Source organism: Marmota monax, unplaced genomic scaffold (genome assembly GCF_021218885.2).
Source record: "Marmota monax isolate L192 unplaced genomic scaffold, Marmota_monax_Labrador192_F-V1.1 WCK01_AAM20220418_F8-fsc00019, whole genome shotgun sequence".
NCBI lineage: Eukaryota > Metazoa > Chordata > Mammalia > Rodentia > Sciuridae > Marmota > Marmota monax.
The window spans coordinates 3,452,715-3,477,500 of record NW_026695242.1 but is presented as its reverse complement, the minus strand read 5'-3'; the positions used below and the strand labels follow the sequence as shown (position 1 = coordinate 3,477,500).

Genomic DNA, 24,786 nt, shown 5'->3' with positions numbered 1-24,786 from the left:
ATGTTTTGAAATCTCCAAAACACTTTCATCTTATTCCACTTTCTGTTGCCATATCCAAACACCAGAGACTGAGGAATTTACAAAGGAAATAAATTAATTTTGGCTCATCATTCTGGAGGCTGGAAAGTCCAAAAACACGATGCTTCCACTCATGGTGGAAAGCAGAAGGGCAAGTGGAAAGGGTCCAAACCCACTTTATTACAGTCCATTCTCATAGCAACTAGCTCAATAACTAGCTCATTCTTACCAGAAGGGCATTAATCCCTCTGAATGATTAATCACCTCTTAAAAGCTCTACCTCCCTACACTGCCACAGTGGCAACCAAACTCAAACATGAGTTTCCGAGGGGACAAACCACTTTCTAACCATATCAAGTCCCATAGCTATTGTTACATTGGATTTACAAATAACCTGAAAAGAGAGGAGATGTGAAAGCCACAGGGAGTGAAGGATGTGCCTGCAGTCACAGATGGCATATGCCAAACCAGGACTCAGCATTTGCAGTTTTACCTTCCATGGTGACTGAATCCTCAGTGACCCCTTGAGCCAGTATTGCCAAGTAGAGATTTCTGGGGAAAAGGAGAAGAAATGACAATTGGTCTCTTTCCTTTTTCATCGGACATTGACTTCTCTTTCTCTTGTTCTTGGGGTGGCTTTAGCCTCCCTGTCTGCTGCTTTACCTTCTCTCTCCTCTCAGCAGGAAATCAGGGTGATTGTGGGGCCTTCTCTCAGCCGAGGTGTTAAGGGTTTATGTCGCACCCGCGGTGGACGGCTAATGGACTCACTTGGGTTGTTTCAATGAGTTTCCCACAATCTGATACTAAAGGGGAAGGCTTGAGTGAAGCTTTTATCACTCTTTCACCAGGCTCATCAAGAACTTCCTTTTCCTCTCTGGAAATAGTATTTCATGCCGAGTATTTCTAATCCAAGTGTTACATCAATCAGCAATGCAGTGTAGGTTTGTGGTTCTCTTGGAGCGTTTTACAAGCAAGGATGGGGTTTCTTATTCTGGCCTGCTCGGCCTTTCTGAACTCTTGGAAAAATACTCAAAGTGCAATTTCCTCCCATCTATTATGATCTGTTCTTTTAGCTGCTATTAGAATTATTGGGTATTCCAAAGCATTATCTTAATAAAGGCATTCCTTTCTGGGCTGTGCTTGACCCGTGGGTGAGACTGGGAATCTGTTTCTTCTCATGGCTATTGTAAAGTGAGGGCTCTCAGAAAACAGAGCAGAATGGGGGCCTTTGAAACGTGATCTCCTTGGCCAAGGACGCCCTGTTGTTAAGTGGAGGCTGGAAGTAGAATCAGCCTGTACATTTCAGTCTGGAGTTGGGTTTGTTTTCCAGAAACCCTCCAAATGGTCAGTTTCCCATATTTTGGAGGTTAAAAAAAAAAAGACATTTTAAGCTACACTGGAAGAGGTACTGACTGGCAGGGATGGAGAGTAAGACCTGGCTCTTGGACCTCTCAGGACTGTCTTCTGCATGTTTGACAAACGTGATTTTCATGGGTGGCACTCATAGCACATGAGCTGGTCCCACTGAGAAGAAGGGAGAAAATTTGAATTCTGGGTTTTGGAATTTGGTATTTTGTTTTGCTTTTTGACAATTTTTTTTAAAGAATAAGAAAAACTCTCCCTTTCCCCCAATAAACGACCTAGCTGGCATTTTTCTCTGTTGAGTCCAAAGGACACAACTCATCCGTCCATCCTATTTTACTCCTATAAAGGACTGAGATTAATTTGGGGTGACTATTTTCTCCTTCTCATTTCTTAAATTCATCTAACGCTCTTTTGGAAAACAAAACACAAACCTGTCCCAGCAACTGTGACAAGGTATTAGAGCTGTCTGAGGATTTTTTTTTTTACTGTTATCTTTCTTTTCTTTAAGAAAAGAGTCATTTCAGAGGCAGCCGTGACAGCTCTGTCATTTCACTCACACCTCTAAATTTCTCTTTCTGTTGTCAGTCAGCAGACAGCAGTCTCAGGATCTGATGGGCCTGAGTGATGTCCAAATACATGAGAGATGGGAGAGAGTCCTGGAGCAGCGCGTCAGAAGCCGTCATCTTCTGCCTTTATTCTTAGAGAAACTGTCAGGACTTTTAAAAGTTCCCCATGTGCCAGGATGTCTCCTCTCCCCTGCCACCATCTGCAGCCCATGCAAACAGGCACAAGAGAGGCGGGGCGGGGCCTTACTTGAACATGGTTTCCAGAAAGCTTCCAGTTAAGGGATTATAGTGACTTCCTCTGGCCTGCGTGCTACAGTGGGGAAATTGATACTATTTGGGGAGTAAATCCTTTCAGAAAATCCACTGTGACAATAATAATAATAGCAACATCAACAGCTCCTAACATGTATGAATTCTTATGTTCTAGGCCCCGTGCCAAGCGTTTTACATTCTCCATTCATTCATTTTCTAAATGCCCTACAGTAGGCATTATTTGTCATCCCATTTTAGAGATGAAACACCTGAGGACTCAGATCCATGACATGACCTAAATAACTTGCCTAAGGCCAGGCAGCAAGGAAGTGACAGAGTTAGGATTCACACTCAGATCTGTGCCGCACTGTGGCCCCAAGGCTTTTAGCCATAGATGGTTCTTACACACCACACTGCTGTTTTCCACTGTGCAAGGAGGCATGAAAACCATAATGTCCTATTAGACAAGTATTAAGGGACCTGAGTGAAGAAGATGAGTAACTGCAGCACCATGACAGGCAGGGGAGGGGCAGGTTGATGGGGGGAGTTGTAAGTGCCCCAGAAGGTGGGGTAGAATGTCCACCTACCCAGGAAGGGAAGAGCTGTCTAGTTGAAAGCAGCCTGGATTTAGAGTTTCTACAAAGGGGACCCCAAACTGCGTGACCATTTGTGTTTAATCATAGGTCTTAGGGTGAAGCCTAACTTACCTGCTGGGTTTTAAAAACTGGCCTATCACGGCTTGGTCCCTGCTTTGAGCAGTCCCAGCGATTGCTTTGTAGGTCTTGGCAGAAATATGATCAACAATTTTTTAAATTTAAAAGGACCAATTTTGCGACTTCTTTTATCTGTGATATACCATTATCTATGGTTTTCTTCTTCTGCCTTCTGTTAGTTTTCCTCATGCATGAGTTTGCCCTGGATTTGCCTAACTTCCCTGGGACCAATGTGAACCTGAAGCTGATAACACACCTTGCCAAGCCCAGCTCTGCCCAGGACTTCCGGGGGTCCAGGCTAAGACCTTTCAGAGCATGTGCTTCCCAGAGAAGTGGGTGCTCAATGTTGATTCCTCCAGAGTGCAGCTAGAAAGCATTTGGTTGCTGGAATTAGACTGCTTGACTGTGGATACTAGCTCTACCTCTTAGCAAGCCTGTGGCCACTGGGAGGTTGCTAAGCTCCTGTGTGCTTTTGTGTTTGGTGTGTAAAATGGAGATGACAGTAGCACCTAACTCACAGGGTTATTGTGATCGTTAATCATAATTATAGCTAACACTTTCACAGCCTTTCCTAAGAGCTTTCCATTTATGAACTCATGTAACCCTCATGGTAGCTTATCCAGGGTGGATGGCCAGCTTCTCATTGGGGGGGTTCTTCTTCCTGTCCAGGGAAATCTAAGCCACCCTAAAACTTAAAATCTCAAATAATTAGTAAACAACAAAATACAAACACTCAGAAATGTATTTACAATAGGTGGAGCCTCTGATAGATTCAGTTCACATGGATTCTGCAACTGAAAAAAGAAAAGATGACTTCGGTGGTTTATTTAAGGGGTTACATCAAAGGCAGGGATAAGGTTTCAAGGGCGGAGTCTTGCTTTGTGATGTCTTGTAGTCAGCAGGTTGATTGACATCTTGACAAGTCACACCCATCTCCAGTGCTGTGTGGGCCATGGCAGAGTGGGATAGAGATTCACATTGTCCCTGGGCAATTGACCAGAGAAAATGTCCACTGGACATTCCCAGACACCACATGTCTCTACCCACTAGGTTTCCATGTGCAGTGACCTACATGCAACCCATGGACAGCTCCTGACAGTAGCTCAATGAGGTTTTGCTTCTTCCCCATTTTGCAGATGAGAAAACCAAGTGATAGAAAAGATAAGTAACTTACCAAAAGTCAGATACATAGTGAGCAATGGAACAGAAATTCAAACTGAAGAAGTTCATGCTCTGAACACCATCCTGCGAGCCACTTGCAACCTGTATAGTGTAATGCTGAACGCACAGAATTCAGTAAATATTGGCCGTTCTAAATAATAATAATTGCAGTGTTATCATTATGAAGATCGTGATGATGATCAGGAGTAGCATGTTAACTGCTGGTAATAATGATGAGCAACCCCCAAACAATTCACTTGTGTATTTAAAAACTAGTGAGAAAGATGCTTAAATGAGCAATAACCGTCAGGGATGTAGAGGCGATGGCAGAAGACCTGCAGGATGCTACAGAAAGAACCATCATTTCTTTAAATAGAAACTACTGAGAACACTTATCCTAGTCAGGCATTGTGCTGAGTCCTTCATGGGTATTATTTCACTTAATTCTGCATGGTCTATACGATTATCATCACATTTTACAGAAACTGAGGTCTAGAGAAGGAAGTCATTTGTCCAAGGCCTCATAGACAGTGACTGTTCAAGCTGAGGCTTTTGAACCCATATCGGCTTCAATGAAGGCCCTGGATCTCATCCACACTTCTACTTGCCTGAGTGTCTCTACTTTGAGAGTTGTTCCCAAGAACTTTCTGATCCTTTCCTGAAGGATAGAAATGAGGGTGAGCAGTAGGAAGGAGGTCACCACCCCCTCCTCCTCTTCCTTCAGCTCTAGGCCTCCAGGACCATGTTTGGTAAGATAGTAAAGAACTGGCTGGGAGCCATCATCTGTGTCAAGTGACTTGCTTTGCTTCTTTGGGGTGGACCATGTTGGACTTTCCTCCTTCACACATGTGCTCATGTGGCCCTCTCTGTGGGAACTGTGCCCTTTAAGGCTGGGTGCGATACCCTGTTGTGGCCTTCTATGAAAACTCCTGGACCTTGGACTCTGAACCATGCACTTAAACCCTTCATTCACATCTTCCATTGGTTCCGTTCCATGTGTACCTGACTGCTCCAAGAAGCCATCTTCACAGCTCTTTTAGACTAGAAGCCATGCATGCTCCATCCTCTCCTCTGTCCATCACAGGCTCACACATACCAGGCCCCCAGCTAGGAGACATTCTTGATTTCTTTCTATTCGCCATCCTCCCATCTAGTCCATCAGAAAGTCCTATCAGTTCTACTTCTAAAATATTTCTTGAATCTCCTTTACTACCCACTGGGCCAAGGCACCAGCACATCCCTGAGACCACCAGAGTAGCTTCTGGGCATTTTCTCCCTTCCCCTCTGTGCTCACTATAATCCATTCACTCTATGGCACCCAGAATGGGTTTTTAAATTGTCCCCTTGGATCAATTTTAATTCCTGCAGCAGTTACCTTTTGCATTTGGTATAAAATCCAAAGACCTATCATGGCCTGTAAAGCCCAATGTGTTTTGGCTCTGCTGACCTCTCCCACCTCATCTTGTAGGCCTTTCCCCAATCTGTACACTCTGGCCTCTTGGCCATGGGCTGTCACTCCAAGACAGCAAATGTGGTCCTTTTATTTATTTGTCTTAGCATATTTAACAAGTTATGCTTTTTGTGTAGAACTTTCTTGGTTAAGTTGGATCTTTGGATCATTCAGGATTCAATTCACACATCACCTTCTCAGGAGGTTTGCCATGCTAACTGAAGCTAATAGAACCTCCATTTCTAACTGGCGGTACTCTATTCCAATACTCTATTTTGTTTTCTTCAGAGTGTCGGTTATTGTCTTATAAATTATTGCTATGTCTCTGTGCATATTGTCTACTCCCACTAGACTGTAAACTCTGAGACAGGGCCTTGGCCTGCAGTGTTTGATTCTATACCCTATGCACCTGGCAGAGTGGCTGGACCTTAAGGCCAACTAGTAAATGATAAGCAGCTAATATTTGTTGAGGAATTATTATTTGCTAGGCATTATTCTAAGTCCTTCATTTATATTTACCCATTCAGTTTTCACAAAGATCATAAAACATGGGTATTATTGCTATTCCTATTTTATGGGTAAGGAAACTGAGGTACAGAGGATCTACACAATAGCCTAATGTCATACAGCTAGTAAGTGACAGAGCCTGGATTCAAGGCCAGGTGGTAGGGCCCCAGGGCTTGTGTTCTTAATCACCAGATTACAGTGCTTTTCTGGTAGACACTGAATAAATACTTGTTGGATGAATTAATGAACACAAGATGCCCAGTAGAGCTTTGTCGGGTGAGCACAGTCATTGATTATCGTGGAAATGGCTTGGGCTTGGACACTGTCACACACCTCCCAGAGCAGAGGCTCTAGCACTTCCTGGCGGGTATTAAATGCCCCACAACCCCAAATGGGTTTTGTTCCCCACCACAGCTGCTACTTACACTTTATACTGATAGAGCCTCTAGTTTAATGGTCCTTTTCTATTTTTTTTTTAAGAAGAGAGAATTGTGGGAAATATTTTGTTTTCCCTGGGAGCCAGGCTATGTATTTACTTCAAGTTTTATTAAATGAGTTATAAATTTTCCCAGCAATTTACTCATAGCTCAAGAGGTTTAATTTGCATGTGTTGCCTTTTACAATATGCTTTTCGTAATGTTGCAGATGCTTCTTCCCCAGCTTCAGTAAACAACAGGCACTCTGCCAGGTTTTTGACTGAACATGTGCCAGGCCTGGGAAATACAAGTTAACTCTGTGGTGGCCAGGGGTGGGGGCACATGTCCCACTCTGTCCAGGGCCTCTGGGGAGCCCAGTGGAATTAATTCCAGAGGGGCCAGAGCGAAGATTTTCTGGATACTCCTTTGACTATCTTTTAAAAAATCTTTCACCCACAAAATAAATCAACAAACAGATGTTCGTGCTTAAATATCCAACTTACATTTGGATGTATTCAAAGTGTAGTGTTAATATAGTGAGAAAGTGGGTTTGTTGGGGCCCCTAGGATGATACCTAGAGAGGCCAGAGTCATTTCAGCTTTCAGGGAGTGGCCAGGGGTCTGTGAGGAGGAAGTCATCTTGATGGCTGTGTGACTCTAGAGAGAGAGCGTTAGGATAGAGAATGTATCTTTTGGGGTAACGCTCTTGGGTTTGAATCCTGGCTCTGCAACTTTTTAGTTGTGTGACATAGGATAAGGTGTTTAACCTCCCTGTGCCTCCGTTCTTCTATGGATATATCGTCCCTATTAAGTAGGTTTGTTGGAAGGTTTAAATAGAATACTGTATATAAAGCATTTGAAGCAGAGTGTTCATAAATGAACACACAAATGGCAGTACTTATTGTCTCAGGACTCAGTCTCTTGAGCACACTTAGGGGACAGATTCTTGGGTGGAATCTCTTTTGATTATCTTCACTGGGAGGGGTGAGATGCTGGAGTAAGGGATAGAACATGTTTGTTAGAATAAGGTTCAAGGGACTGGGGGTGTGGCTCACTGGTAGAGTGCTTGCCTGGCACACACAAGGCCTTGGGTGGGTTTGATACCCAGTAAGTACCACAAATAAATAGAAACAAAGATGGCAAAACAGACTAAGGTCCAGCTGAATGCAACAGAAAATCCCAACTTTTTAGCAGTACCATAACCTGACCTTGTAGAGATTGATTTCTCTCCCGTGTAAAGGAAGTATGGAAGTGGATAAACGGGGTCCATATTTTACTTTCACAGTGTCACCAGGAATCCTGCTTTCCTGTCTTGGTGGCTTTGACATTTTTCTTAGCATATTTTCTCCTGATTCAATATGGCAGCCTGAGCATCTGTCATCTTGTGCTCCCTCTCAGAAGAAAGCAGGAGGAAGGAATGAAGACCAGGCTCATTTCCTTTTAAGGAAATTACCCACAGTCCCACGTAAGACACTCCTTTGTATCTCTGGGCCTGAGTTTATCCACAGAGCCACAGACAAAAGGAAAATGTCATTGTTTAGCTTGGCACCCATGTGCCCCAAAGGAGGCCAGGTTCTGTTACAAGGAGGAAGTGGAGGAGGAGAGTTGATTCAGACACTACCAGGGAATTGTTAGTTTTGTCCCATTGTATTATGGCTCAGAATAGAAAGAATTCCCAGGTGCATAAAGTGATTCTCTTATTAGAGTTTGTTTCATTGATGATTTTAGGTGGCATAAGGAAATATTTTTACCTAAATGATCTTTTACTTATTTTTTGCATGCACCAAAATTATAATTAGCATTTCAGATCCAGGATTTCACAGATATCATATGGTGATATGATGTCTTCCTGTACGTCTAAATTTAAGTTAATCAAATTTTTAAAATAAGTAAATGTAGGCATACAGCGACAAGAGAGGCATTACAAGCAATGACTAAGTATGGATTCTAAGGCCAGGCTCTGGATTTGAATTTTCAGTATGCAATTTATTTGGCCAAATGATCATGACCTTTTCATGCCTCAGTTTTTTAAATCTGTAAAATGGCATTAGAATTGCAGTAGGAATCAGTTAATACTTTCAGAGCTCCTAGAATAATTCCAGGCATATGATAAGTAATCCAAGAACGGTAGTCATGGTTGTTATCACTGTTGGTGGTGGTGTTATTATTGTGGTTTATACTACTACTATTTATTATTAATAATAATGCTAAGAGATGGGATTTGAATACAAGAGAAATTATGGGGGTGGCATACACATGACTGAAATTAGGAGAACGCTGGCTCAGAGGAGCGAGCTTGGCAGTTAACCAGGACCAATCTTAGACACAGCAATAAATAATAGTTTATTAATAGTTAAAACTAGTGCTTTGTAATTTAAAGTGGTTCCATATATGATAATAACATTGATTAGAGTTTATTGACCATTTACTGTATGCCAGGTACCATGGTGTTTGCTTTGAATATATTTCAGCTAATTCACTGAACTCTACAAACTAAGTGTTCTTTCTTTTCTGCAAATGGAGAAGCATAGTCCAGAATATGTTAAATATTGTCCGTTGTACCATGTCAGCACTGTAGCAGAGCCCTTGGTAATGGAAAGGCCCCTTTCCATCTCCACTTGTGCTCTTCCTTTCTTGTTTCTTATCATTTCTTCCTTTGAATGTCCAACATACCCTCACCCCTCTGATGCCTCTCATGTCTCCACGCCTTCCGATTCCTCTTTCTCTCCATGTTCCCTCCTATACTCCAATTACCACTAATGCATATGTAGCAGCCATTACCTAAGCTTCTCCCTGCTGTCAAACTGACCTGTCCAGCATCTCTATTCCTACAGGACACAGCAGGTGACAACTTCTAGGCTAATGAACTAATCTGTAAAAATGGATGCAAATGGACTAATTTCTTACCTCTTCCTGGGTCATTCATTTCAGAATGGGCTAGTTGACTTAAGGTTTTGTTTTCTCAATAATTTACTTCCCCCCTCTATTTTTGAAAGAAACTTTTTATTTTAAGAGGGGTTTTGAGCTCATAGCAAAACTGAGCGGAAAGTAGAGAAATCTCCTAGATTATCCTGCACCCCTACCCAGAGCCTCCCCCACTATCAGCACTGACATGGGTTTTTTACTCAAGCAACAGTTAGTGATGGAGACGAAAGCAGGAAACAGTTCAGCAGCCTGTGGGCCTGTCCTAGCACAAGTCCCAGGTCATTCGATAAGGTTTTTAAATTGGTCTATCATAGGGTCCTGACAAAAATGGAACACATATGGTGATCGAGGGGACCAAGCAAGCTGCTGAGTAATTGCCCCGGCACTCAGTCCAGTGTCTGGCCCATGGGGCTCACTCAGTCAATATTGATGACTTACCAGAGGCCTTTAGATATGAGGGGAACAAAAGGCTCCTTAAGGAATGGGACAATGAATTGCAGTGGGTAAGATTTGTTTGGGCCTCATAGACTGGATAGATATTTATTACTATTATTAATATTAATATTAGTATTATTCGGGATATCATGCTCTGTCATGCAGGTCAGCTTGCTGTCATTCAGGGACCATGTTTGTTTCTGGCTAAGTGTGAACTGAACATGAGCAGCTTGTTTCTGGGATGAGGGGACATTCATCTTCCACTCTTTTCTCTGTCTTTGGAGCTGGAGGCTCCATGTGTTACTCTTGTGATGTCATAAGGCAACTGATGTCTTAGTACATCCTGCAAGAATTATTTCCTCTTTTTCTCTTTCTACAAATTGTACCTTATGATCCATTGAATTTCGCTTTCCTATTTTCCCAACATTTCTCATTTTCTGCCCTTATTTTATCTTCTCTCTCAGACCATTGAGAGAAGGAAGAAATGTTGCTTAGCAACCAGTAAGAAACTAGTCAATACCTTTCCTAATATTAACCCTTTGGTAACAAGCAAGCAGCCAGGCACTGTGTTCCGTCACTCTTGTCCAGTAAAACTAACTATGGGTCCACAGCGTTGGCAGCCCAACTTAATGGTCTAATCACAAACATCATGGATATTTGTAGGTAGTCATAAATGTTAGCAAGTTCCAAAATTTCAAGTTCTATGAGTTGTCTGTTAAGTGGTTCACATTTGGATTCTAAATTGAGAAATTTGCTATGATTATTTTAGATTTCACTTTCCTTTGGAGCAACATAGTTTCTTATCTGCACAGATCTTTCCAGTGGGTGTGTACTGGTTTGCTTTGGGGACATTTAAGTTCATTAAGTGGAAGATGCCATTCATTTACTAAGCTGCGATGTGTCACAGGTGTCGTGCCATGCACAAGTGAGCCCTCTGGGCTCTTATGCACGTGTCTTTTGTCAGCAGTTTTCTCTTTCAGCTTCATCTGTTGAGATGACACATAATAGTGCTGCATTTTCAGGTTACTCTTATTCGGGAAGGGTTTCTTTGGCTGTGACTGGACAATATTCCTCTAAGTTTTATTAGCCTTTCAGGAAGTGGGTGATACAAGGCAACAGAAAGATAAATACCAGCCTGTTCCTGTCTCATACACAAGGATATGAATGATGTACAGAATTAAAGGTCTGGGAGCATTAATTTGCCCTATACAAAATTATGATGTTTGTGAAGTTGTTTTTCACTATTTATCTTCTTACATTTATGGCCCCTGTCTCCACACACCCCCTTTTTTTGTTTTGTTTTTTTAAACTATAGATGCCCTGTCAAATCTCCCCTTATACCAACCTCCCTCATGCCAGTCAATATCATCTCCAACTGAAAGGACAGTGAATTGACCTCACCTTCTCCTTAGGGCACAATTGACTTTATTGAATTTTCTCTATAAACAGAACATCTTTGGGGATAGATCAGAATTTCTTGAGTGCTCCTAGCAGACAGTAGGCTGAGTTTTGAATGGATTAGGGTTTTCATATTGCCACCTTCTCTCCCTTGTGTAAGGGAGGATTCCCCTCTCACACTGTAGCACCTGGAGTACCTGACAGGTCATGTGGTTGACCATCCTGGAGCCCTACATTGTTTTGTGGGGTGATTATAGTTGCTCAGGTTATCTGGGTTCTGGAGTTCCCAGACACTAAATCATTGTTGAGTTGTGGGGTTGTGTGACCTTTCTATTAGCTTAGGTGACCAGTATTCCACAGCTCCTGGACTTGTTCTCTGTTGACTGGTTGTGCCAGTTGGTGAAGAGAAGTATCTACAATAACTAGATCCTGTGAAGTAAGCCTTAATGACTTCAGGAACTCACTTGTCCACAAGTGGTTACACAGGGCTCATCAAGGTGTGGTTTGAAACTGGACTATGGCAGATGTCTCCAGAGGGGAGTAGGCATGGAGAGCCCCTGAGATCTCATCAAACATCCGCTGGGTTCTTGCCTAACTCCATTCAACAGGAAAGGAGTGATAACACACAGACATAGAAGTGGGCACGGGAATAATTCCAGCAACTTCCATTATTCAGCACTTACTATGTGGCAGGTGTTGTTCTAGATAGGTCTCTTGCATACACTGTCTGTCAGTCTTTCCAGCAGACTTGCAAGGATTGTGTTCATCTCCCTGTTTTGTGGATAAGAAAACTGAGACTCTGGGAGGGTAAAACCTTTGCTCAGGGCAAAACCACATAGTGCAGGCAGGAACTTAACTGCAGAAGGGGCCTGACTGCATCCTGGGCTTTCTCTGCTGCCCAAAATGCCTTCTTTGCCAGTCAGCTTCCACTTGAAGCCTGGGTAGAGTTTGGGTTCTGGTGAACATTGTAGATGTGAGTAATGAGAGGACCAGCCATTGACAGGCCCCAGGCCAGTTTTCACCCTGTGAAAGCATTTAGTCATTCAGTTTGTACCACTGACCAGCCAAAGCTGTTGCAGAAGCAAATGGGGAGATAGGAAGAAATTAAAAATTCCAGACTCAGTAACTCAGAAGATCTTTGTCTCTGTGTCATTGGGTGCTTCACATGGCTAGCCCCAAGACTAAGCATTTTATGAATATTATTTCCTTGTCTTCTTCCTGACAACCCTGTAAAGCGGGTGTTGTGACACCCTTTTCCATTTGAGAAGACAGAGACTCAGCGAGGTTTACAAACTTGTCCAAGATCACACAGCTGGGTGGTGGCATGCTGGACTTTTCCAATTTTGAAAGATTTTTCAGATTTCTCAGAATGTTCTTAACTATTTCACTCTGCTGGCGTGGAGTCTCTTGGTCTCTGTCTTCCCAAGTGAATAGTCTTTTGTATGTAGTCGAGTGTGGGTATTCTCTGTGTTGTTTTGTGCACATTCTTTTGTTCAGTTAAAGTATAAGCATCCAGAGGGCAGGCACCATGCCTTCAGTTTCTGGGTGCCCAACAAACATTGGAACAGGTCTTTGCCCTTCTCCTCCTGGGGAGTCATTTGGCTTTCTCCTTTTGGCTGTTGATGCAGAGATGTTACATCCCACGGGATGAAGGGCAGATACTATCAGCAGCTGGGCCCCACTTATGGAAAAGTAGTTAGGCATTGTTTGGTCTTCAGTCCACTTTGGACTGTTTTTAATATCCTGGGAAACAGCAGCAAATGCAGACAAGAGCTCCACCACTTACTTGCTAGATGCCTGCTCCATACATCAAGCTTTTGAGAATCAAATGAGATGATGCCTATGAAGCCCTTGGTATGGGCTCTCCTGCATGTGCAATAAAATGGAGCTCTTTGTTTCACTTTTGTATTTCATTCACCAAGAATTTTAGTTCTTTATTTTTTTTCACAGACAATTATGAGAGTAGAGTATCAGGTTGAACATTCTGTGGGACCAGGTTGGTTGGACCCTCTGTGGCATCCTGAAAGGTGGAAGGTTTGGGGACATTGAAAGGTGTTCTTGCCCTTGAAGGTGTATGAATTCTCTCTCATCCATTTCAGTGAATTGTTAGAAAGGGGATATAGGGGTTTAGGATACTCATTTGTTTTATGACCTGTCCCCAAGGTGAGTTGTGGTAAAAATAGCTCCTCATGTGAGCTCCCACTGACTGGAACAGTTGTCTTGCTGCTGAACTTGGCCCTCTTAACTTCTTCATGTGACCTCCCATCCAGTTCCAGCTGAAAGACACCAGACCCATTTGTCAATGGGAAGTTATTTCTCTCTTGGTCATTCCAGCTGCCACTCACATGTCCACCCAACACTGGTCACATGCAGGGGTATGACAGTTGAGGGATGTCCCAGAAAAGGCAACAGAGTGGGGGTCTTCTGCTCCTTGCTTAAGTGAAAGGCTGGTCCCTCTGACTGTTCTAGATGGTGGGGGGTGGAGGGTGTGCAGCCCCACAGACATGGTGTATCCTGTGCCCTCCTACTTACTGCCCCCTCACCAAGCCACCTTTTCTTTTACCAGCTCTGCTCCCCACCCTTCACAAAAGAAATCTCTGTTGCTTCTGTTCAAAACTCTAGACTTCTTCTCAAGGGATTGTACTATTTGTCCTGGGTCTACGGCTGAACTTAGAGCTCATTCACCTGCCCACCTCCAAATCCTTTATAATCTTCTCCTACTCAGAGAATGAATCATCACCTACTTCAGAGAATATAGTTGAGTTAGCTTCCAAATTTCTTAGTCCTAGATTGGTGATCCTTTAAAAGTAAGAAAATTATAGAAGAATAGCTAAGGGCAGTTGGACAGGTGCCATTACTAGATTTAAAGGTTATTACTCATATTTGTTTAATTATTTGTAGAAATATTGTGTGTATGTATCACAAAAGCATTTTTGCACGTTACTCAATTCAGCTTGTATTTAGAAGTGATGTTTTAAGACGTAGGGAATGCATGTGTGTATGCGTGCACCCATGTCTTGTGCTGTGTATTATGCACCTTTCCATCACTATACCGAATACCTAAAATGAGTAATTTATAAAGAGTAAAGGTTTATTTCGGCTCACAATCGTAGAGGTTCCTGTCCATGATTTGTGTATACATTGCTTTTAGGCCTCTGCTAGGGGCTCAGAATGGCAGTGGTAGAGAGTGTGTGACGGAGTAAACTTCTTTCCTTTTGTCCAGGAAGCAAACAAAAACAATAATTAGAACAAATAGGAAAGGCAGTAGAATGAATTGGACAAAACTTTCCTATGTTCATATGTGAATATGTAAATAAGTCCACATCATATACAACCACAAGAATGGGAAATTATACTCCATATATGTATGGCAAAATATACTCTGTATTATGTATCTAAAAGTAACAAAAAAAGGAAGGAGAGAATCCAAAAAGTAAATAAATCCAGGATTTAAAAGAAAAAAAATTAAAGTGGAAGGTCCCAGCATCCTATAGTTCCCTTTGGGGGCATAACCCATAAACCCTCTCTTCCTAACAGTCCATAGCACCTCCCATGTACTGCATATGAGACAGTGGTCCCATATATTATATAGCCTAGTAACATTGGAGCTGTTTTAATATTTTTAAGTAGACCCTATGATGTTTTCAAAGTGGCAAAATCACCTAATGATGAACGCCTCAGAATATATCCCTATTGTTAAGTGGTATAAGAATAATTACACATACATATGTGTATGTATGTATACACACACACACACACACACATACACATACATACATATCCCAAAATCATTTTTCTTTTTCTTAAATTCATCTTATTTATATTTAAAACTTACATTTTAAAGTATAGTGTGTATATGTGTTTATATATGTATACGTATGTTATATGCATGTGTTTACATGTGCATACACATGTATACACACATATTCCAAAAGCATTTTAAATTTTTTCTGAGTTTTCTCTTATCCTCACTATGCTCCTCCTCATTGAGGGAGCCAGCCAGTCAGTTCTGGGGTGGGGGAGGGTAGATGTTGGGTGCAGGCCATGGTTCCATGTAAGTGTGTCCACCTCTGGGCATATTAAATGGTGGGCCTTTTTTTCACCAATGTCATGATTTGGCTGCTACAGCTGGGCTCTTGCTGCACTCATCCTCTCCTTGTGTAGCAAGAGGACAGCAAGTGTGGGCTGTGTGTCTAGAGCAAGCTGCTCTGGCCCTATGGTAAGAGGCTTCTGGACTTCCACAGGGAGCCCTGCAGGGAAGAAATTCAAGTCAGCAGATGGAAGAGAAAGAGACAAGAGCTTAGGCCTAGGCAGAGCTCCCTTGATGGGGCTGGTCTGCAGAGTGGGAAGGAACCGTCAGGGAGCTGTCAACTCCTGGACCTGTCAACTCCTCTGCCCGGTGTCCTCTCTTCAGGGGAAGGGAAGCCTACCAGGCCTGCTGAGAGAAACAGCCATGTGGCTGGTCACAGTCTGGGGGAACATGTCCCACATGCAGGGCCTGAAGCAGAAAGGACAACTTCCTTCATGCAGTCTGGGCAGGATTAGGCTGTGCTTACTTCATTTTATCTGTTGTCCTGTTTGGGAGATCAAGGGAATGTACCATCCTAAATGAGATGAGTGCATTTCTATAGCCAGGCAGAGGGCTCATGTGGCATCCCAATCAAAGTGCCCCTCCCTGGGCAGAGTTGAAGGTGAAGGCTATGATTCTCAGTTCCTGGGATGCATTTCACATTTCAAACTCAGTTTCAGCAGGAGACATCACAGTTTGCTTTTCCAAATCCCCAGTTTGAGAGGAGTGGGCTCAAGGCCATAGGGTTGTAGACTCCTTCTCACCCTCTGTCCAAAAAGCATTCATAATGAACCTCAATTCATAAAATTAAATGGTCCAGTATTTAAGTATAAGGCCTGAGAACACTATATCATAAGAATGAGGATGAATATTTTTTCTGGTTGCCTGTATTAATAAAACAGCCTAAGTAGGCTGTTTATTAATAATGCAGGCTTTATGGGTACACAGTTATCTGTGGTTCCATTACTTGTCCCCTCAAATGCAGAGGGGTTAGATAGTGATCTTAGGGGAAGGAATAGCTTGTTGGTGGTGGGCAGACACGAGAGGGTGGCAGAACCTTTCTTATATATATATTTTTTTTAAACTTTGAGGGATAATTCTTGAGAAAGAGTAGAAAATGGGAAGGAAGTTAGTGAGAAAAGTCATTTCAGAAAACAAAGGAGTGAAAGTAAACCAAAGAGAATATTAGAGATACCAACATGACAGTTAGCATCCTGCTTGATTTATTAATCAGAATCCCAGCTTAAATTAACATAAGCAAGATGAAATGTTGTACAAAATGTTCTTGTATCTGAAAAGTCCAGCAATGGAGAAGACTTCAGGCTGGGTTGAGCCACAAACTCAAACAGCACAGTTACAGTGATCTCTCTCCCTCCTCATTGGGCACTGCTTCCCCCCATGGACTTGCAGGTGAGCTTTCCCCTCAGGATAACAAGATGGCGCCAACACCACAAAGCTCACATGTTCTCTAGTCCAAAAAAGAGTAATCGCTTCTTTCTAGTGGTTCCATAAAACCCCAAATTGAATCTTTCAGGTCCCGATTAAGTGACATACCCAACTGCCTCAGCAGACAGTGAGATCTGATCACTTGCTGGCTAGTTGGTTGCATGCCTCACTGGATCCTGAGATGGAGCTGGCACCACAGAACTCAGGGATTGGGATGGTGTGGTGGATATGTATCTCCAAGTCATTTATGAAGAAATGTGAATGAGTGTCAGGCAGCAGGGACCTGCCAAAGAAAGATAAGATGAAACTGGAAGAGGCCCCGAGAGAGTGCTCAACATGGTGGTTCATTGAAGGTGGGAAAGTAAGAAAACCCAAGGTTGCCCATTGCTCTGAGGGCACAGAATGAATGGTGACACTGACATGGCAGAAGGGTGCTCGCATTGCCAGGGGTGGGTCGGGACTGCATTTTCTGTTCTGTGCATCCCTTTTGTTCTAGGCGAGAGAATTAAGGAATACGGTTATTTGGGCCCATGAGTCTTAGCCATCTCTAGTACCTATTATTTTGGAGAATCTAAGAGTAAGGAGACAGTCAAGAGTTATAATGAACTTTTTTTTTTTTTTTTGAGTAACACACTATTTAGCAGACTCCAGTGATTTCAAAAAAAATCACTAAAATATCATTTTTATCTTCTGGCTGAGGAGTAGGTAATAAAACAACTGTAATCCCTTGAAATTCTCTTATTCTCTTCTGGAAGTATTTCCTTCCCCTGGAATACCAAGATTGACTCCCTGGAATATGAGGATTGAAACCATTTGGGAAATGCGTGGATACGTCATTAATCAAGTGGAGAAAAGCTATCCCCTTCTTCAGTTATCTTTTTTTCCTTTGTACTTAAACAGAGAAAGCTGAAAAAGTCTCAGTTTCAAGCTGATATGTCTTTAACATTTCTATTACACACAGTTTTGTTTTTTAACAAAGAGAGCCACCCTCAGGCTCAAAGCCTTCGGTAGGCCACTATATCTAACTAAAACTTAATATTATTTTGTTTCCACTGTACGTATGTCTCCAAATACATTCAACTTACAACAGGTGATCTTAGTCTTTCCTTTGTAATAGTTATATAGAATTCCCATTTAAAATAAAGGAGAAATGCGTTAACTTAGAACAGGGTTTCTTAACCTTGGCACTAGTGATATTTGAACTAGATAATTTTTTGGTGTGGGGGACAGTCCTATGCATTGTAGGCCACTCTGCAGCCCCCCTTGCCTCCATCCATTGGAAGTCATGCCCTTTCCCCAAATTTTTGACAACCAGAAGCTACTTCGAGACATCATCAAATGCCTGATTGCCTCAAGCACTGCGAACTTCCAATGTGAAGCAGAGAGGAGTAATGAGGGTATTTAGTGGTCCATGAGCGTAACAGAAGTTGCACAGGTGCATTGAATGAAAAGATGAGCCCTATGGTATGTTTAGTGGGTTAGGTGCAGTGCCTCTGACTGGCATTGTAACCGGGTACCCTCAGCCCACCCCAGCACTGTCCCTATGTTGCCCGGGAGCCCAGCCTGGTAGCAAATGCCAACTCCCCAAGCGGGGGAGAAAAAAAACCAAAAGGGATGCTGAGTCATAATTTCCTTCATTCAGGAATTAGCATGTGCTTTTGAGATTTTTGAACTATCAGGCAACGAGGAGCGGGTGAATGAGCAAGGTTTCAGCATTCATTCAGCACCAGCACCAGCGAGGATTGCCGGATACTTTCATTAATTGGATTCAGGTTATATGTGTTTCCTTTAAAAGCAGCTGCGATCACTAATGGAATGACCCCCGCATCATTTTCTGCTCTGAAGCACGAGGCGAGATGGCTCCTCTTAGGATGGTGTGTTTGCCCCTTGTGCTGACACCAAACGCAGATAAAATATGGTCCGTGGCTTCCAACCAAGCTCTCCCTTTTTAAGAGAAAATTTTGTTTTCATTTTTAATAAAGAGACAGGCCCCAGGCTTAAAAAGCACAGGGCTTCGTGTTGCTTCAGTGACTGCTGCGAAGACGGGGGACTTGGGAGAGGTCGGTTTTCCTCTTCCCATCCATCGCTGTTCCTCCTCTCCTGGTTTTTCTGGCCTTGAAGACTGCAAATGAGGGACAGAGGTGGGTCCAGGTGTGCAAGCTGCTCCCCAGGCTCCATTTGACTGGGGGGGGGGGTCGTGTGTCCCCACTCTTGCCTCACTGTGCCACCCACAACACACCATCCTAAGACCCTGACTCAGTCCCCTTTTTTGTGCCCCCCACCCCCAACAGCCCCAGAATTCTCTAGGCTCAGAACAGAATCCTGCAATGAAATACTCCTTTTCCTGTAATAGCAGAATCCTGCTTGGTCTTCTTCCCAGCAGAGCAGACACAGAGTGCTCTGATGAAATGTTAAATTAGACCCCTGTTATTCCTCTGCTAAAAACTTTCTCAAGGCCTAACACCCTCCCAAAGTCAAGTATGTGGCTTCTCCTCTGCCTCCCCCTCCTGCCTCTTCTTCCTGCCCCTGGATCCCCCCACATCAGCAGCTTGAGGAAAGTTGAAGCCCAGAGATCTCTGCCCAGATTTGAACCACGAGGCTTAATGAAGCTTGGACTCACTTCTTCTGCCCCCTGGGCTGTTTCCTTTTGCTATCAGGCATCTCTGACTCAGGCTTCTAGAATTCTAGGGCGGCTACAGATGAAATCAATGGACTCAGATTATTCACTTGGGTAAGTGAGTATCATGGCGAAACCCCCTTTACTCCTGAGACCCCACACCTCACCTACGGGCTGCTTCCAGACCAGCTGGCTTCCTTAGGCCTTCAGTATAATTAGCCTGGAGGCCTTTGGCCCTGACGCAGTAACTGGTAAGAAGCTATCCATTACTGCCGTTCATTAAGACAGGCGACACAAGATGAAATATTTTAGGTGAATCATCTGGCCTAATTTAGAAAGGCTCTGTAGGGCTACAGCCTTTGATTTATCAGGCAGAGGTATCTGTTATCAGAGAGATCCACACACGGACTTATTTATTATCTAGAATCTGTTTTTAATTTCGGAGATTGTTTACCTAAACTGCTGTGTGTCAGATTCCAGGACGGATTTCTGCTTAGCATTTAATTTTAGATACTTGCCATGGCAGACAGTAAAAAATGGGTCTCCAGAATTTGTAGTTTCATTATGAATCTTACCTCCTGGCAGCCCCTACCAGTAGTTTGTCTTTGAAATCTCCTTGGTACTTGTTAACCCTGCTCTGCTGTGAAAGAGATATAGTTTATTTATTGGACTTTGCCCATTTATGAAAAAGTACAGAAATTATTAATGGTTTAGTATCTATTAATGCATTACTTGGGTGGAATTCAAATTCTAATATTTATGGTAAACCCCTTTATAATGAAACGGGCAGAGAATCAGCTCTCCTGCTCCTTAAATTTGGAAGAATCTAGATGCCTTCAGAATGGCTCCCTGTGAAATATGAGCCCTGCCGGCTTTATATTTACACCCATAAATAAGAAATAAGTACTTTGGTTTGGAGGAGAAATAATTAAGAATATTTGTGTAGATAATAAAGAGGAAATGGCCCAGTTTGGTGAACTGTGTGCTTGGGAAGTGCCTGAGGCTGCTGAGACCCAGATGAGAGATGTGGGAAAGATTAGGACTGAAGGATTGTGGGTATGTAGGAAGTCTGGGCACAATACAAAGGGAGTCTGGGTGGGATTCTGGGTGCCCCACGCTGAGGTCTGGGAACCTGGTTCGGATTCCAACTCTTCCCTAAGGTAGCACAAATCTCAGATGGAAGTTGTTGAACTTTTCTGGACCCCAGTTTCATCATCTATAAAATGGGGCTGATAGCTCACACAATCACCATGAGAATAAATAATATCAACTTAGAATTGTCAAAAGTAGCACACAGATTTGTGTACATGAGGCTTAAAGAGAGAATCTGATTAGGGCAAGAGTGTCAGAGTAGGATTAGGAAAAATAAATTACACACACACACACACACACACACATGCACCCATATATAAAGATGTATGTTAGAGGGGTATATAATTATTGGTTGTTGAGCAAGAGATAGAGAACACCAGATAGGTATGAATACTGAATGAAAAATGGAAATTTAAAAAAATAAGGTCAAAGCAACAGTCAGTAAATGAGTTCCTAATACACACCAGGGCTCCTCTGCCCTTGAAAATCTTTGCCCATTTATGTTACCTCACCTTTTTTAATTCCAATTGAAGCTTCTTCCTGACCTCTTCATGCTATAAGATGAAGGTTTGATTGAATCTTTACGTCTCCAAGAATTGTAATAGGTTATTAAACCAGAACATGTAAAAACAGACAGGAATCTCAGGAATCATCCTGTTTAGGGATGGTGACTAAGTTTTATTACAGATGATAACTATATAATGGTAGCTTCCAGAAGGGCTAGATTGAAAAAAATTTGAGTCATAGCCATGTTTAGAAGGAAGGAGTTCCCTGACTGATACCTTCCCAGGTTGATGAGTGGGAAGTAATGATTCTGTAGTTCATAACCTATTGGATTTTTTGTTTGTTTGTGTCAGGAAATCGAAGCCTGACACAATCAAGTCAACTGGCCAAGATCACACAGTTACAGGTGACCATGACTAGAGTTAAATCTCTGGCTTCTTATCTAAGTGCCACTCATGTCACTCCACATTGCCCCTGTTTCCATATACAGTCTCAGTGTTCCTGTATCCCACACCTAGGTGTATAGCAGTCAGCTGTTCCTGATTTATGAGAGTATCAATTCAAGTGGACAAAGTGTTGACATATCCTTAATGTGTTTAGCGGCCTGCATAGAGAGCTGAGGTCAAGAAACTGTTTTTATTGGTGATAATGATAACTCATTTATTTAGCATTGTCTATGTCTTAGGCCCTGGGCCATGCATTTGATGTCTATTATCTCATTTAATTTAAAAAATATTACCAGTGAGCAATAGTCTTTCCATTATGCACATGAAGAATATGGGGTCCAGACAGGTTAATAAACCCAATAGAGTCACAAGCTAGCAAGCATGAAGGTCTCACAGACTCCAAAGCATTTATTTTTGATGACTAAATGTGTATGAGTGGTGCCATTCTTAGGGATAGTCAATATGCATGACTATCGTGAATAAAGACTTGTATTTAAAATCTAAAGGGAAGCTTAGAAAAGTGGGTGGTCAGTGGTGTTTCATTTAGACAGTAGGGAAGAATATTCTTTCCATCTAAAATAGAAATTCTGTCTGTTTACTGCCACAACTTTAGCGAGAGTTGGATGAAATTGGGTACATAAGTCCCTTGTTCTTCATCTATGTGCAATGTAGGTGATTATGAATCCTCTAATGCTTCATTAAAATGAGGTTTCTGGTGATCACATCAGCCTTGTTAATCTACTACAGGCTATAGATATGTCCTGGCTTCAGCGGGAAATGATCCCTGATATTGGAGAAAGGGGCCACCTTTCCTTGAGCTGACTTTGACTCTTTCCTCTCCCTAAGTGTGTGGGGAACATGAGTGGGCAGACTCATTTGGAGAGGTCTGGGTACTTCCCCATGTTGACATATGGCAGGTGGATTTGTATTGAGATTCTTGACTGTGTGATAAAGGCAGAAGGCCTTGTCACCGGATTCTTAATTTTACCCAAGTAACTATAGGCAGCGAGCACAGCTCTTGGAGTCAGCTCCAAATTCATTCATCTATCAGTCTTATCCTCTGGCTTCATATTGGCTTTTAAGTATTCTGTTTTGGGGGTATTATCTTAACATTCAGAACTGTCAAATAAAAGTAACAATAAGGTAAAAAAAAAAAAAAGAGAGAGAGAGAGTGTGTTTATCTATGACTCAGATTGGAGTGGTGGGGAGATTCCTGTTTCGGAAGTGGGCTCACATCTCAGCACCATGCAGTTGGAGAGGTGTTGGCTGCTTCTTCGACTGGGTGTGGGCTGCAGCCTTATCTGGGATCACATAGATGGAATGAAGGAAATTGTGTGATCAAAGGCTACTTTGCTGCCAGGGAAAGGGTTTCCAGGGGAATTCTACTTCTCCCGTAGAGGGCAATGTAGATTGGGAGTAACTGGTAGCCAGGAAAAGAAAGGGGAAGGAGCAGCGATGTTAACGTTTTGGTAGAGTCCTCTTCATCTGGCAGGCCCTGCTCTACAATTTGAGGATGTTATTATTGTTGTCTTCATCTTGCAGTTAAGGAAACTGTGGTTAATTAACTCGTTCAAGGTTGTGTTATTGGTACTGTGGAGCTGGTCTCAGGATGAGATCTGTGTTCAGTGCCTGGAAAAGCTTCTAGCAAGAGGAACACTGCCCTTGCACTATCACTTTCCAGCACCTCCTTGTCTTCATTGGGATTGCTTTCTTTTGATCAAAACAAAAATCCAAAGGTGAGAGGGTAATCTGTACAGAGAATCTCTGCAGGTTCTATTTATCAGGGCTTTTCACTAACTTTTTCTGCCTGTCCCCAGACCTCCTCCCTCATCCAGGTCCCTAACACCCACTGTTTTTACCAGATCAAAAGAAGTTCTCCAAACCTCTTTTCATCCTAAGTCGTTGATAACTGATAGGAGTTGCGTGTGCTTATTGTCCCCAAAATATTTGTATTTTAATTGTCCTTGAAACATTGAAGGTGGAATTTCAGGTACAACCAAAGGTTCTACTTCCCACTCTAAGCCTTTATATATTGAGGCCAACCTAAGATCCAAAGCTCAAAATGTCCCATCAGATGGCTGCCACTCCATCTGTTTATATTTGTCTACAGACACATAAGAAATACATATGAAATGTAAACTAACTTGCAGAGAACAGAGACAGCATTGTAGCCCCATCTGCACCCTGGATTTGTGCAGTCTCCTGGTCTATGGTAGCATCCACTGCATGTGAGCGCCACATTGCTCTTATAGATTCAAGATGATTCTGCAATTAGTGAGCTTTACCTGGCTCAGTTCAGTCTGCAGTCAGGCACCTGACTTGGGAAAAAATATTTCTTTGGTTTGAGGAGGAGAAGAGAGTCTATATGCTCCATGCTTCCTGGGACTACCACCTTTTGGACTGAACAGGAAGAAAACGGTGTTCATCTCTGGGGAACTGAGGTTGTTGATGTCCTGCCTCCCTTGTTCAGGGCTGTTCTACCTATGAGGCCATCTCCTGAAGGCACTGTGTTTTTAATATAACATTTTGTCCCTTTAGAAATTATCATGACGCATGTCAAGAGCTTTCACACCGAAAAAAATATGTCACATTAGCTTCCAAGTTTCTGATTGTCTAAATAACGCAGCAACTCAACATACAGCTGTCTGGCATTTTGACAGTACAATAACCCATAATTCTTCCTGCCACTCAACACTTCAAGGTTAGCATTTTGTAGTTTGCTCTCAAGGAGTATTCATTTAAATTTTCAAGAGCAAAGAGTTGAATGCGGCTGCCTCATACCTCTCTTTTGATCTTCCCTTCATTTACTTGGGTCTCTTCCCAATTATTACATGTATTTTATGGGATGCTCATGCTTACATGTCAACTTTTTTTTTTGAGAGGTAGAATGTTTTAAGTTTACTGTTTCTTATTCTTTGTATAATTGGGGGTAAGAATGGAAAATATCCTCCAAGCTCCAGAGGTTGGTGGCTCTGCCTGCAACTTCCAAGTATTTGCCCTAGAGTGAAGCAAGAAGGAATTAATTGGTTGGAGTAGGGAGTGGTTTATAATTCTTTCCTGCTTCTTTTCAGAAGGAAAAAATATTTCAGGTGAAATATTTGCACCTGCCTTCTGGGGAAGGCCAAGTTTCCAATTCATACCTTTTCTTGAGAGAAATCAGCTTGCTTCATCCCACCCCAATCCTTCCTTGAGTCCACAGGATGATTTTGGGATCCCCACCTTAGCTTTGATTTCTGAGCTGACCTAATAGCTGGGTTGCAACTGGTTATTCCTTTAGGCAAGTTAACATCTCCAGGTAGGAGAATAGATTATGATTCTGGCTTTCCTATTTACAGTATAATCCTTAGCCAAGTCAACATTTTACCTCTTTGAACTTCTTTCCTTATTCTTAAATGAGGTTACTAGCC

The 24,786-nt window shown here is 42.5% G+C and overlaps 1 protein-coding gene across 8 annotated transcripts in view; it reads left to right on the top strand.

Moving 5' to 3' along the window:
- The window catches only part of Lrmda (leucine rich melanocyte differentiation associated), a 1,020,522-nt gene that overhangs the window by 499,214 nt on the left and 496,522 nt on the right, over positions 1-24,786 (top strand). The window contains exon 1 of one of the 8 annotated variants that reach the window (XM_058577978.1): positions 19,145-19,451. The exons of 3 other annotated variants lie outside the window; for them this stretch is intronic. In XM_058577978.1, coding sequence (XP_058433961.1) covers positions 19,201-19,451 — 251 coding nt within the window. In that variant the 5' untranslated portion in view covers positions 19,145-19,200. Of the gene's footprint in view, positions 1-19,144; positions 19,452-24,786 lie in introns of those variants that run through there. 4 more of the 8 variants (XM_058577975.1, XM_058577976.1, XM_058577981.1 and 1 more) reach the window with 4 other exon arrangements.